At 47.6% G+C, this 15,062-nt stretch overlaps 1 protein-coding gene and 1 long non-coding RNA gene across 3 annotated transcripts in view; one reads left to right on the top strand and one right to left on the bottom strand.

The window, feature by feature from the left end:
- The first annotated feature begins 4,780 nt into the window (after nucleotides 1-4,780).
- BNC1 (basonuclin zinc finger protein 1) overlaps nucleotides 4,781-15,062 on the top strand; it is a 109,200-nt gene continuing 98,918 nt past the window's right edge. For both annotated transcript variants that reach the window (XM_077318128.1, XM_077318127.1), the window contains exon 1: nucleotides 4,781-5,044. In XM_077318128.1, the coding sequence (XP_077174243.1) occupies nucleotides 5,021-5,044 (24 nt within the window). In that variant the 5' untranslated portion in view covers nucleotides 4,781-5,020. The remainder of the gene's footprint in view (nucleotides 5,045-15,062) is intronic.
- LOC143828019 (uncharacterized) lies at nucleotides 9,404-14,788 on the bottom strand. Its single transcript, XR_013227479.1, has 3 exons — nucleotides 14,599-14,788; nucleotides 10,850-11,016; nucleotides 9,404-9,467 (listed from the first exon to the last, which is right to left on the bottom strand). It is a non-coding gene; the product is annotated as an uncharacterized LOC143828019 (long non-coding RNA).

The raw sequence follows: 15,062 nt of genomic DNA, 5'->3' as shown, positions 1-15,062 counted from the left end.
GTGTGGCCCTCTCCCCAGCTGTTCTAAACAGAAACAGAGTTCAAAAAGACTGTACTTTAGCTAATTTGGGAATCTGATGTACTATCAAAGAAGGGATGTGAAGACTCACCTGCCAGCTGAGAAATGCCAGTCCTTTTACCAAAGAACTTGTGGAATTAATTTTCAATTCCCTCGGGTGTTTTCTCCCAGATTTTTGCAGAAGGGAACAGAAGCTCTTGCCAAGTTAATGCCTTTCAAACGTCATCTTTCACAGGGCCAGATTCTCACCCAGAGCTAGTGCACAAACTGCATTTGTGCCCCAGGTAGAGAGACGCCAACAGATTTCTCCACTCTTACTCAACTTGGCTTTTGCTTCCTTCAAAACTCCCAGGTATGTCTGCCTGTCAAACACAGTCCCATCAAAGTTCTGAGACTCCCTACTTGTAATGGGATAAGAAACCTGTGTAAAATGCCATGGGGTCTCAGCCCAGAAGAGTCGTCATGGAAAGAGACCAACAAAGTTGGCCTTCTTTGGTGGTCTCCCGTCCAGAGACTAACCAGGGCCAAGCCTGCTTAGCTTCTGAGATCTGGTGAAATCAAGGCTAGCCTAGGCCATCTAGATCAAAATTTAAAAACAACCTTTGTTGTTGTTGTTAGGTGTGAAGTCGTGTCCGACCCATCGTGAAGTCGTGTCCGACCCCATGGACAATGATCCTCCAGGCCTTCCTGTCCTCTACCATTCCCTGGAGTCCATTTAAACTCGCACCTACTGCTTCAGTGACTCCATCCAGCCACCTCATTCTCTGTCGTCCCCTTCTTCTCTGGACCTCAATCGCTCCCAGCATTAGGCTCTTCTCCAGGGAGTCCTTCCTTCTCATGAGGCGGCCAAAGTATTTGAGCTTCATCTTCAGGATCTGGCCTTCTAAGGAGCAGTCAGGGCTGCTCTCCTCTAGGACTGACCGGTTTGTTCGCCTTGCAGTCCAAGGGACGCGCAAGGGTCTTCTCCAGCACCAGAGTTCAAAAGCCTCAATTCAAAAAAAAACTTAGCAAGCAGTAAGATCAAGTGGCTTCAAAAAGGCATGAGAAGTTGGCCGTGGAATGCTGTCTTTTTGGAAAGCATCTTATCCAAACACACATAGTCTTACCTGCCTAATGCTATCACCACCGGTATTTCAAATGCCAGCATACAAACGCAAAAGAACCAACACAGGTGAGAAATAATCTGAAGAATATGCTCCACTATTAGCATTGTGCCTGCAATAAACAGATGTAGTGAGATAAGGAGGTGGTGAAGGAGAAGGAGAAGGAGAAGGAGAGGAGAGAGGAGGAGAAGAAGAAGAGTTGGTTCTTATATGCCATTTTTCTCTACCAGAAGGAGTCTCAAAGGGGCTACAGCAAAATAACTCTTGGATCCAAAGGAGTAGCAAACCTCAGCATTTCACATTAAAGACAAAGAGATCTGATTGTACTAGACCCTCTCCCCCCCCCACACCCAATATTTATAAACCGCTGGAAAAAATGGAATTGTAAACCATTGTAAACCACCCTGAGCTGCATGGGAGGGCAGTATAAAGATGCAATTTTTAAATTAAAACATTAGTTTTTTCCTTTAGTAGTTCAACTAATTTTCAGGGGTTTTGTGCAGTGTGGGATACTATTGCTTATAGATTTTTTTTTTTTTTAGGACCACAAATAGAATTATTGGCAAGGGGGAAATCAAGAGCAGTTTTTTAAAAAGAAATTCCAAAGCTCTTACCTGTTTATAAGGAGCACCTTCCTTAAACCAACATGTTATTCCCAACCCCCTCCAGGGATTCAAGTGGGTAGCTGTGTTGGTCTGAAGTAAAGCAACAAAATCAGAGTCACAGCACCTTTAAGACCAACAAAGATTGATTCAAGGCGTGAGTTTTCGTGTGCACACACTCTTCCTCGGACAATGGAGCTGGGGTCATAAGAGTACAGATATAAGGAGAAAGTAAATTAGTAGTAAATTAGTAAACGTCATCGTAACGTCCAAAATATGCAGTATGATAATTCTTTGCTAGAAAAGGGGATCGCCAGGAGTCAGACAGGACTGAATGGCTAACAACAAGCTTTGGGTTCAATTGTCGTTCACAAAAAGATTGGGGCAATAAAAGTGTCAACGTTAGTGATTAATGGCAGGCAGGGAGCAAGCTTAAGGAGGTCTGTCTGGAAACAGCAGCCTAAGTGGCTTACTCTCAAGGAAGCAGACTTAGGACGGCAGGCTGAATCCCCTGCTCAGCTCAGTGTCAAAGTGGCAAAAGGGTTTCTTGGCTCACTTGACAGGGAGGACAGGGCTGCCCTGAAAGTCACCTTGAGCCAGCAAGGCAGTGCTTGGCAGATTACACTGAAGCCTTCAACAGAGTCACACCTTTTTAGACACCATGACTCCAGTGGACTTAGAAGGGTGTAACAGTTTCAAAGCACTGTTGGGCATTTTGTGAGGGTCCAGCCTCCACTGGGTGCTTGTCTTGAACCCAGAAACATCCCAAGTTTAAAAACAGATGCCTATTCTTCAAGGGGCCGTTGTCATTTCACACATTTTTAAAAGCTGTTTTTTTTTTTTTAAGAATTCTTAAAAATTCTTTGATTGATGTTTAGACTCCTCCAGAAACAAGTGCCTCTGGATGGGGAACCTTCCGGCATATCGCTTTTAAAAAAATTATACCTCTGCAGAGTTTTCAGTTATTAATTGCTCAGGCCCTCTAGCCACCTTTCAACATAATGAGCCAAATTTTCTCTTGCTCTCTAACTTCTTCACCTAGTGCATTAATCTACTCTTGCAGCCCCCTGACAAGAACCATTTCAGAACTGAGCCAGCCAATTCAGGTGTTGTTATCCTCAAGAAGTTCCAAAATGTTAGCCAAGCATGCAGCCCCCTCCCCTCCCCTCCCCTCCCCTCCCCTCCCCTCCCCTCCAAATAATTCAGGCAGAGGTGCTTTTGAGTGGGGACCCTTCCTAATCTGTTAAAAAGCTTTCTAATACCTTCCCTACAGCTAGCCAAAATGGGTAATTTTCCGCACTTAAGCAAAACTCAAAGGAGAAGGAAATTAAGAAGAGAGGAGGAATGTATAATTTGTGAAGCTCAGAAAACACGTGGCAGTAACAGACATCAAGTGTTTTGGTTTTTTTGAAAGGGAGATCTGTGGCTGTTTCAGACAAAATAAATGAGTCAGCCTATCAGGTCTGTCAAGATGGAGCATTTTTATATTGCCCTTCTTCTAATGCTGGCTTTCTCAACGAGGGTTCCGTGAATCATTTTTTGGAAATCACAATCCTGTTTGGAAGTCGCATACGCACAACCCTGGGCTTCACAAATCTATGTGCCCCAAGGCTATTAAAGTGTCACTAATCTGTGTGCCTCCAGGTGCTTTTTTTTAAAGGACCGTTTATATTTAATTGCTTAATGTCAGTCTGCTGTCCCTTTTTGGTGTAGTGGTTAGGAGTGTGGACTTCTAATCTGGCATGCCAGGTTCGATTCTGCACTCCCCCACATGCAATCAGCTGGGTGGCCTTGGGCTCGCCACGGCACTGATAAAGCTGTTCTGACCGAGCAGTGATATCAGCGCTCTCTCAGCCTCACCCACCCCACAGGGTGTCTGTTGTGGGGAGAGGAAAGGGAAGGCGACTGTAAGCCGCTTTGAGCCTCCTTCGGGTAGGGAAAAGCGGCATATAAGAACCAACTCTTCTTCTTCAGTAATATCAGGGCTCTCTCAGCCTCACCCACCCCACAGGGTGTCTGTTGTGGGGAGATGAAAGGGAAGGCGACTGTAAGCTGCTTTGAGACTCCTTCAGGTAGAGAAAAGCGGCATATAAGAACCAACTCTTCTTCTTCTTCAGTGATATCAGGGCTCTCTCAGCCTCACCCACCTCACAGGGTGTCTGTTGTGGGGAGAGGAATGGGAAGGTGATTGGAAGCTGCTTTGAGCCTCCTTCGGGTAGGGAAAAGCGGCATATAAGAACCAACTCTTCTTCTTCTTCTTTTTACAGACCAGTTGTCTCTAAATTGTTTCTCATTCAAGGGTTTTGTCACACAATACAAGCTTGGCTCCATCAGCGACCATTTCATTGAAATGTACAACTGTGAGCGTAGAAGACAGCCTCGAGTGGGAGAAACCTGGGTTCAAATCCCACCACTGGATTTCTAAGTAATCCGGCGTGTCGCTGCTTCTCAGCCTGTGCCCATGTCGCTGTTAGAATCCGGGACCCAGGTTGAAATCCCCACTCAGCATGTGGAGATTCCCTGGATGACCTTGAGAAAACTACGTGCTGTCAGCCTAGCCTACCTCACAGGGCTGTGATCAGGATAAAAATACAGGATCCCAAAACTATGTACGACACTTTGGGCCTCCACTGGGGAGAAAGGTGTCATATGATTATTATCTACTAGCCTACATCATACGTCTACTAAAATAATAATAAAAGGAGAGCTGGTTTTTATACACCACTTTCCACAGCCCGAAGGAGTCTCAAAGTGGCTCACAATCGCCTTCCCTTCCTCTCCCCACAACAGACACCCTGTGAGGGAGGTGGGGCCGAGAGAGCTCTGTGAGAACAGCACAATCAGGGCTGCGACTAGCCCAAGGTCACCCAGCTGGCTGCTTGGGGAGAAGCGGGAAATCAAACCCAGCTCTCCAGATTAGAAGCCACCGCTCTTAACCACAACACCACACCGTGAAACAGGCCCCATGTGTGCCACCCTCAGCTCCTTGGAGGGGAAAGAAGACATTCACTTTTTAAAAGTGTGCCCTTGGGGAAGCAAACTTAGGGGACGAAGCCACTTAAGCCCCAAGCAGGGTTTCTGCTGCAGCTGGCCGCTCTCTCCCCCGCAGCTGAAGGGACAAAGTGCTTACAGGTGAGCCTTCTCTGGCCCCTTCTCACCTGAGCAGGGGAGGTGACCACCAGGCAGGGGACAAGTCAGGTGCCACTTCCCCAAACAGAGCTATTATAAGCTTGAAGATCTCCATAACCCGTTTCCCAGCAAGGAGCACAAGCAGAGGCAGTGCTGTACCCTTCCCCAATGGCTTTACCAGAGAAAGATTCAGTAAGTACCTCCCGAGGCTGTTTGCCGCTAGCTACAGAATTCAAGGAATGTCTGTGGGACACTGGAAGAGCATTAATGGGTTGGTTTTCGGCTGAATTTGAGGGGACAAGAAAAAGAGCAGCTTCACAGATGGAGACACTGTGTGTGTGTGAACTCCCTCTGTGTGTGTGTGTGTGTGTGAGTGAGTGATGGGGGGTGAGAACCAGTAAGCACCACAACCCTTCCCAGAATATTATTTTGGACTATCTGCAAACGTTCTTTGAAAAAGCTCTTCATTTGTGACATGAACACCTCTGTTTGCTTTAAGAAGAAAATTTGGTGTGTGGGTTTTTGGGTGTATGTGTGTTTTACCAAAAACCTCTAGGTACTATGAGGCTGGCAACGTCCTTTGTGAGGCTGAGGCAGACCACAGCTCCAGCGCCAAATGTGGCCCAGTTACAGAATGGCCCCCAAAATGACATTTAAAAGAAAAGGAAATGAAATATTGCAGTTGAAACTATATTGGAAGGACAGGAGAGATGCTAGAATAACTAGTATGTTAAGGCAATGGCAGGCAAGAAATTTCCTGGGTGTAAAAGGCTTCAAATAGCTCCTTTGCAAATAGAGTAAAGCTAGAAGTGAAGAGTCACCAGTAACCCAACCGCAAACTAGGTGCAGGTTTATCCCCCTGCACATCTGTACTGATGAATTATTCTGGGGTGTAGCACAAGACTCTTCCCAACACGGGAGTCTCAAAAGACCATGTTTCGGTTGCTGAAACGTCGTGGATTGTTAACCAGTATGTTGGGTATCCTTTGTGTTAGTCACACCTTTTCATTTAGACACACTGCCTCTCTGAGGCTGGTTCTTTGAGGCTCTCCTGCCCAGAATTTTGGTGTTTATTTATTGCTCTTTCACTATAAAAAGTTGTTGACCCCAAGGGGGATGGGGAAGCCCTTCAGCTTCTCCTTCTTTGGGCGTTTTTGAGCCGGGCTAGATGGCCATGGGGCAGGAAGGCGGTGGCCTGAGGCAGGCTGGAAGGGGGCGGGCAGGAGGGGCTGGGGCTGGGGCCACGCTTGGCCCTTGGGGCTCTTTCTTGCAGGCCCAGGGACAGGCCGAGTGCCACTTTGGGGACAGGAGGCGAATTTCCTCCAGGACAGATTGGCCAGGGATTGTGGCTTTCTTGCTGGGGGAGGGGGGGGTTGTCGGGCATGAAATTGGTGTCACTTTGGGTAGGCAGGGAGTTGTGAGTGTCCTGCATTGTGCAGGGGGTTGGACTAGATGACCCTGTAGATCCCTTCCAACTCTTTGATTCTCTGAGCTGAGTCTTCTCCAGCAAAGCTGGGTGGGGGGCCCTATTTGTGACGTCACAGGGAAATTGAGTGGGGAGGGCCGGGGGAAAGGTCCTCCCCACCTTATCCTTCCGGTCCCTTATCACTGCCACCCCAGCCACATTCCAACAGCCCAAGATGGTATACTTTCCCCAAATAAGTAAAAGGCTGTGTTTCCAAAAAGGGAGAGAGGTTTATTTCATGGAGGTAATTTCAGACTTGTGTGGAAGGGAGGAAGAAAGAGACCCAGCTTGGTGTAGTGGCTAAGAGCAGCAGTAATTTGGAGAGCTTGAATTGGTTCTCCGCTCCTCTACCTGCAGCCAGCTGGGTGACCTTGGTCTCCTCACAGTTCTCTTAGAACCGTTCTCAGAGAGCAGTTCTCCCGGAGCTTTCTCATCCCCGCCAACTCACAGAGTGTCTTTTGTGAGGAGAGGAAGGCGATTGTAAGCTGCTTTGAGGCTTTGGGTAGTGGAAAGCAGGGTATAAAAACCAATTCTTCTTCTGAGTGTGACAATTTAAAGATCCTTCCTTTAATATGCCTATTGCAAAAGAAAAAAAAGAGGTGTATTTTAAGAGCCTGATGTCTCACAATATTTATAGCCGTGTTATTAACATGGGTCAAACAGTCGTTTTTTTTTTAAAAAAAGAAGAAGCAAAGGCATTTGCACAGGCCCATTTAACTGGGACGGGAACGAGGCAGAGATAAGAATGTTTGTGGAGAACCATCACAAAGGGCCTGAAATATGGAGGGCGGGAGCCTGCCTTGAACAGTGCCCCCAGCTGACTTCTTTCTATGCCCTGAATTATGGCAGTCTCCACAGCTCAAAGGGCCAGGCAAGGCTCCCTTCATTCCTTTGCTTGCTGATAGGGCAGGCTGTGAAGAGTTCTGCGTACAAATTCCTTCTCTAAAGCAGGGGCAGTCAACCTGTGGTCCTCCAGATGTCCATGGACTACAATTCCCATGAACCCCTGCCAGCCAATGATGGAAATATTTATCCACAAGCCCCTTTTGGCGAAGGGGCTTTCCATTTGCTGCATGCTTCGGGTTGCCAACCTCCAGGCGGTAGCTGGAGATCACCTGGGATTTCAACGGACCGCCAACTGGCAGAGATGTTAGAAAATGGCAGTTTGGGACGGTTGAAGCTATGGCAGACCCCACTGACCCGCTTCCCCTCCCCAAAACCCAACCTCTTCAGGCTCTATCCCCCAAAATCTCCAGGCATTTCCTTGTGAGTTTCCTAGTTGCTGAGAAAGGGAGTTGCCAGTGAGAAGTCTGAAAATCTGTGGTGATTGGCGTATGGCCCTCCAGATGTCCATGTCCATGGACTACATGCTGGCAGGGGCTCATGGGAATTGTAGTCCATGGGCACCTGCAGAGCCACAATTTGCCCGCCTCTGCATCTAACTTGTCATTGCCCATGAGCAGGTTGGTCTGTTTCAATAACAGTCTGGATTTGCATTTGTTGATATTTACCCGGCTTTCTGCCTCCTCACTCCTCCAACCTACTTTTTATTATTGTTGTTGTGGTAGTTGTTATTTCAATTTATTTCCCACCACTCCCGAGATCGGCTGGTGGCGGGTTACCAGTTGTCCGTGCTAAAACCCCAATAAAACCCCGTTAAAACAATACAAGGACATTAAAAAAAATCATGCAGCCCAAAACCAGAACAAACATGGCGTTATTACTCAATCTCCATCCCGCCCCAGTAAAACATCTAATAAAGGGAGAGGGAAGAGGAGGCCGTAGATAACACATAGCCTAAATTCTGCCTAGCACCAGAGGAACCCCAGTCAGATCTTCCTCAATGGCCCGCCCTCCACCATAAACCTGGTTAAACATACAACTTGGTACCTTCTCCCAAAGGATGTTCTGGTCGTGGCTTGCAGTCTACACTGTCCACAGCTAGTTAAAGCTGAACGTAGTAGTAGCACTTATTGGGCACAGATTGTCTGTGTTTTGAGGAAGCCCGCTACCGGGCTGGAGTTCACCTGGTGCCCTGCCAGTGAATGGCAGATTCCTGCCAAGAGAAATGCAGGTGATAAGTGTTAAGCGCCAGCCACACCTTTGTCCTTTTGCAGCTGTGCTTCAACAGGGTGGGACTTTGACTTTCAGGGAATTCCACACAGTGATTGGGAGTCCCTGCCGCAGAGGGAACTGCACACAATAGATAATGCACTTTCAGTGCACTTTAGAAGTAGATTTTCCTGGGCCTATTCTGCATACAATAGATAATGCACTTTCAATGTGCTTTCACAGCTGGATTTTCCTGTGCGGAACAGGAAAATCTACTTCTAAAGTGCATTGAAAGTGCATTATCTCATGTGTGCAGACTAGGCCCTATTCTGCACAGGAAAATCCAGGGCCTAGTCTGCACACGTAGGATAATGCACTTTCAATGCGCTTTGGCAGCTGGATTTTCCTGTGCGGAACAGGAAAATCTACTTCTGAAGTGCATTGAAAGTGCATTATCTCATGTGTGCAGACTAGGCCCTATTCTGCACAGGAAAATCCAGGGCCTAGTCTGCACACATAGGATAATGCACTTTCAATGTGCTTTGGCAGCTGGATTTTCCTGTGCGGAACAGGAAAATCTACTTCTAAAGTGCATTGAAAGTGCATTATGTATTGTGTGCAGACTAGGCCCAGCTGCCAAAGCACGTTGAAAGTGCATTATCCAACATGTGCGGACAGGGAGGCAGAAATGAGAAGGGGGCTGCTTGTTTCGGCTCTAAAATGGACTGCTTATCATTCTTCTCCGCACAATTAAAAAAAAAATCTCAATAGGATGAGTTGCTTTCATAATCCCAGCTCTGGCAACATTACGGAAGGTTCCCAGCTCCTTCAGTGTGTACTTGCCTTGGAAAGCTAGACGGCTACGATGCACGGAGAGTTACACGGTTTTATCAGAAGTCCTGGCACCAGCCTGCAGCCAGACTTTTGCTCTTTAGAATGTAATAGCTACTTAGAGGCTGAGCCCTCTTGGCCGTAAACATGACAAAAGAGAATAATTGAAAATAACTCGCCGTGTCATACGGAACGGTTGATAAATCAGTCCTCCGAGGGGCAAGGCCTGCAGAACGGCTGGGAGTTTGTTTGGTGTCCTCCCCCCTGCTAAAGAAATACAAAGCGTTCTTACTTTGTGGTTTGCATTTTCCTTGTGTAAGAGGGAGCTTTCCATTTCTGCATTGATCTGAACCAGGGGTAGTCAACCTGCGGCCCTCCAGATGTCCATGGACTACAATTCCCAGGAGCCCCTGCCAGCGTTCGCTGGCAGGGGCTCATGGGAATTGTAGTCCATGGACATCTGGAGGGCCTCAGGTTGACTACCCCGGATCTGAACAACTGCAGTGCTGGACCAACTGGATACAGGCCCAAAAAGTCTTGTTACTTTTGAATGAGGTTGTCACATTTTTCTCTGGGGTCTGCTCTTGTGCCCTTAATAGGAGCCTGCCACGGAGAAATTAAGTAGGTAGAATCCAAGCCCATTATTAACCCCTATGCTAGAAGCATGAAGAATTCAACCTATTTGATTTCTGCGCGGCAGGCTGTCATTAAAGGTGCAGCAAGACAACAACAAAAAATCTCATGATCAGCCTCATCAGTGACGTTCTGCTTGGTCTCTGATAATGTCTTGGTTTATGTCGTTCAGTCCCAAATTGGTCACATAATATCCAAATTTGTAGGGGGCTACTAATATAATAGAGCCTCTTGTGGCGCAGAGTGGTAAGGCAGCAGACATGCAGTCTGAAAGCTCTGCCCATGAGGTTGGGAGTTCGATCCCAGCAGCCGGCTCAAGGTTGACTCAGCCTTCCATCCTTCCGAGGTCGGTCAAATGAGCACCCAGCTTGCTGGGGGGTAAACGGTCATGACTGGGGAAGGCACTGGCAAACCACCCCGTATTGAGTCTGCCATGAAAACGCTAGAGGGCGTCACCCCAAGGGTCAGACATGACTCGGTGCTTGCACAGGGGATACCTTTACTTTTACCTTTACATAAATTCTGTTCTTACCCAACAGAATAATATTGTCGAGTTCCTCGAGGAAATAAATAACAGGTTTGACTTTAGAAGAATTCTCCCCAAAGTGAACTGTTTCAGAGTCCTCATTAGACAGCCCCCTCCCTTTTTCTGGTGTTTCCCACCTGGAGGTTGGCAACCCTAGAATCCAATGCACAGTTTGAATCTACAGATGTTTACTTGGGAATAAGTCCAATTGCTCCCCAATAATGACTTTATTCTCAGTGGTGCCTCTTTTGCATACCAAAATAATGCTGTTGTTTATTTTCCTTTTTGAGATCCGAAATAGTGCAAAAGAATAATATTAGGGCGGGGGGCAGGCTGGCAAAGTATTCAGAACTGAAAATAATGCTATATATTTCAAGCCTTAAGGGCATATTTAATTAGTATGTTTTTGTTATGTGCAGTTGTCATAATTTATACAAACTCCGTAGTGTACATGTGCGCGGGTAATCCATACCGGGCAAACGTGCTGTACCTGTTCTGGGGCTTGAACAATAAATTTCACTTTGGCTTCCATTCGTGTTTTTCTTCCACGTTTCTGAGCTTTCGTCCCCTCCGTGGTCTTGTTGCTTCCAAGCTGCTCTCTCCAATCAGAAGGGCTGGAAATCTGCATTCTACAGGAACTGCCCATGATGTTACGACCTGTATTCCGATAACAAGCAGTGTGCAGTCGTTGGGGAGGCCAAGATCTGGGCTATTAAAAGTTTGCAAACTCTCGCGAAAACCCAGCTGCTCTTTGTGCTTGAAGCTTATGTATCCAGAGTGCATAGCAGCTCTCTCCCGTTTTATGGTCTGAGGAAGAGGGCTTGCACTCGAAAGCTCACGCCCTGAATAAATCTTTGTTGGTCTTAAAGGTGCTACTGGACTCTAGTTTTATTGTTTCAGACATTGTAAGAAATCTCTGCAGGACCGCCTCTCTGAATATGAGCCCTGGAGATTACTGCGGTCCCGTAATACCAACCAGCTAAGGATCCCTGGCCCTTATTTTTGGCTATTCTTTCAGCCAGATACAGAATGACCACCATAGGGCTTAACAGAGGCAAAAAAATTCAGGATTGCCGAATATTTACTGAAGCTGAATAGCCTATTGATACTGGGATTCAATAATATTGGGAAATGCTGATGGGGGAGGCGGTCATAGAATCTCAGAGCTCGAAGGGATCTCCAGGGTCATCTAGTCCAACCCGCTGCACAATGCAGGACACTCACAACTAACAATATCCCTAAGCTCGACAAATGCCCTGGGTTTTCTTGCACATCCCTAATGAGCATTCATTGTACTCTGGCTGCACACACATTCCCTTCAAGAGCCAGTTTGGTGGAGTGGTTAGGAGTGCGGACTTCTAATCTGGCATGCCAGGTTCGATTCTGCGCTCCCCCACATGTAGCCAGCTGGGTGACCTTGGGCTCCCCACAGCACTGATAAAGCTGTTCTGACCAAGCAGTGATATCAGGGCTCTCTCAGCCTCACCCACCCCACAGGGTGTCTGTTGTGGGGAGAGGAATGGGAAGGCGACTGTAAGCCGCTTTGAGCCTCCTTCGGGTAGGGAAAAGTGGCATACAAGAACCAACTCTTCTTCTTCTTCTTCAATACATGTCCCAATGAAAGTGGAGCTGTCAGAGCAGAGCTGGTTGCCTTGATCACACTCTGATGTAGTGAATCTCTACATCTAATCTAGGTGTCTTTTTGAGATATTTATTTATTTTATTTATATGCAACAACAAAAAATCTCATGATCAGCCTCCTTTCTGTCTCCCTTGCGGCTCAGGGCGGTTTACATTGGACACTTTCATTAAAAACAATCTAATAAACATTGACTCCAATATACAGCACCGTTAACAATGAGACCTTGCATCGAAATGTTGCAGTTTATCATTTAAGGTTCAACATGCAGCATTCAACGACTCAGTTTTTACTGCACTGGAAGGATGCACTGTTCATAGCTAGAATCTTGTTCCTTCCCCGTAACAATCACGCCAAAGAAGCTTGGATGCATTTTAAAAGCCAAAAGGCATGTTTAAAAGGAACTTGCATTGCACCAATTAAATTGGCCATTTCACCTTTAAACGGCAGCTTCACCCATTTCAAGGTGCCTTTTCATTTAATCCGTTTAAAGATTAAAGGTAAAGGTAAAGGTAGAGGTATCCCCTGTGCAAGCACCGAGTCATGTCTGACCCTTGGGGTGACGCCCTCCAGCGTTTTCTTGGCAGACTCAATACAGGGTGGTTTGCCAGTGCCTTCCCCAGTCATGACCGTTTACCCCCCAGCAAGCTGGGTACTCATTTTACCGACCTTGGAAGGATGGAAGGCTGAGTCGACCTTGAGCCGGCTGCTGGGATCGAACTCCCAGCCTCATGGGCAGACAGCTTCAAACAGCATTTCTGCTGCCTTACCACCCTGCGCCACAAGAGGCTCGTTTAAAGACTAGTTCATTAATTTAAACCTGGGGTAGTCAAACTGTGGCCCTCCAGATGTCCATTCGCTGGCCGGGGCTCTTGGGAACTGTAGTCCATGGACATCTGGAGGGCCCCGATCTAAACCTTTAGGCCTTCTGGAGCATTATGCAGGCAACTTAAATCCCACTAAGTTGAACGCACAGGTCTTCAAGCCAACTGGTCTGCCTGCTCCCTAGGAATTCAGTTTTCCTGAAGGAACTCCTACTGTGTTAGCTAATATAGCTTGCTTGCATACATGTTTGTTTGAAAATAATTATCTCCTCCCACCCCGCGGAAAAAAGCAGACTCAGGTTTGCAGGCCTCGTAGCTTTGAATTATATTCGCCTCTGTACTGCAGGAGCGCTTCTCAAGGAGAGAGCTGTGCTTCGGGGTATCTGTTCAGCAAAAAACCTTTTGCTTCTCCAAGGGGTTAATCTTGCAGCCCTCTTCGAGACATCTGGCAAAAGCTGTGGGGGCTGGCTGTGGGCGATCCCGAATCTGTACCAGTCTCTGCAAGGGAGCTGTCTTGCCTGCTGATTTATCTTTCTCCACCACCACCACCCCGCATTATATCGTGGGGCACGGGACGTTAAAAGTGCTGCAATCAGAAGAAATATGAAAAACACAACCATTCTGATTTAGTGTCTGGAGAGGCCGCTGCTTGGCCTCGGCTCATGACTGCCGAACACACTGGAGGCGATGCCAACCTCTCTGACGAAAAGCTGGTGTTTGGAGCAGGAGGGGAACGGGGGCGTGGGGTGGGGTTGGCATGCCAGATCCCACGTGTGTTTGTGCTTGACGCTGCCGAACAGCAGCCGATTAAATCGGGGCGTGTCCGGATCCGCTGCTGTAAATAATAGGGGCACAGGCAGGAGATCCTTCCTTGCCTTTTCACACATTCTGCTGAAGGAGCTGCCAGGTTTACGATCTGCTGCCCGTTTTGCTGTTGACGGAAGGGCAACCGTTCCTGGCTCCCTGACAACAATTTCTACGTGCTCTTTTGCATTTTGAGGGGTGCCCTGAAAACAGTGGCCCATCTATCGGCGATAGTGTTGTGAGTGTCCTGCACAGTGCAGGGGGTCGGACTAGATGACCCAGGGGTGCTTTCTGGGGTGCCTCTCTTCCTCAAACCCAACCATCCCCCAAATCTCCTGAAATTCTCCAAACCAGAGTTAGCAACCAGTCTGGCACTTGAGTTGAGGGCTATTTCCTCCAAAGTCCAGTGAATTCAAATGGTTTAGGAAGACATAACTCTGGTCAGGACATCACTGTAAATGTCATCATTTTGTTATAAACTAACAGGGTCCTAAGAGCCTCTTGTGGCGCAGAGTGGTAAGGCAGCCGTCTAAAAGCTTTGCCCATGAGGCTGGGAGTTCGATCCCAGCAGCCAGCTCAAGGTTGACTCAGCCTTCCATCCTTCCGAGGTCGGTAAAATGAGTACCCAGCTTGCTGGGGGGTAAACGGTCATGACTGGGGAAGGCACTGGCAAACCACCCCGTATTGAGTCTGCCATGAAAACGCTGGAGGGCGTCACCCCAAGGGTCAGACATGACTCGGTGCTTGCACAGGGGATACCTTTACCTTTACCTTTAACAGGGTCCTTCCAAGTCCGGCATGGTCTACTCAGAGTGGTTCTCCAGGGTCTCTAGTAGAAGTCCTTTATGTCCACTGCTCCTTTCCTCTGGAGATGCCAAGAATCGAACTCAGGACCTTTTGCCACTCAGCCGCAGCCTCTCCCCTACAGAACAAGAAGCCAGGATGAAGCAAGAAGCAGACAGATGCACCAACCAGGTTGTTACTCAGAGGTGCAGATTCAGCCCAAGAGTCGGCTTTACAAAAACACGGTTTGAAGCCACTGTTTTCGTCATGTTTCCAACTCTGGAATTTCAGCAACGCTGGGTCGCATTATCCAGGCCTTGATCGTTTCTTGGAATGTGCTGCTTCTACAGCTGGGATCCTGTTCTGTGCCCCGTCATGTGGGACACAAAACAGTCAGAATGTTTGTAGCAACGACGGCAAGATCTAACGCATTTTCACCGTGCCAACACCCAAGCGTTACCGAGGGCCTTTTTTTTTTCCTTGTGAAAACCATGTGGATCTAGAACAAGTCGGGGCATTTGACGGTAGCCCGGAGCCAAGGCATGGGATCCTCGCATGAAAAAGCAACACAAATTCAACCCAGGCACATGAAACAGGAAATTAATAAAGCGATAAAGCCTATAAGTGCAGAGAGCAGCATGTCAGAAAACCAG

Source organism: Paroedura picta, chromosome 18, assembly GCF_049243985.1.
Source record: "Paroedura picta isolate Pp20150507F chromosome 18, Ppicta_v3.0, whole genome shotgun sequence".
Lineage (NCBI taxonomy): Eukaryota > Metazoa > Chordata > Lepidosauria > Squamata > Gekkonidae > Paroedura > Paroedura picta.
Note: the sequence above shows the minus strand (reverse complement) of the source record. Positions and strands in the feature narration are given on the sequence as shown.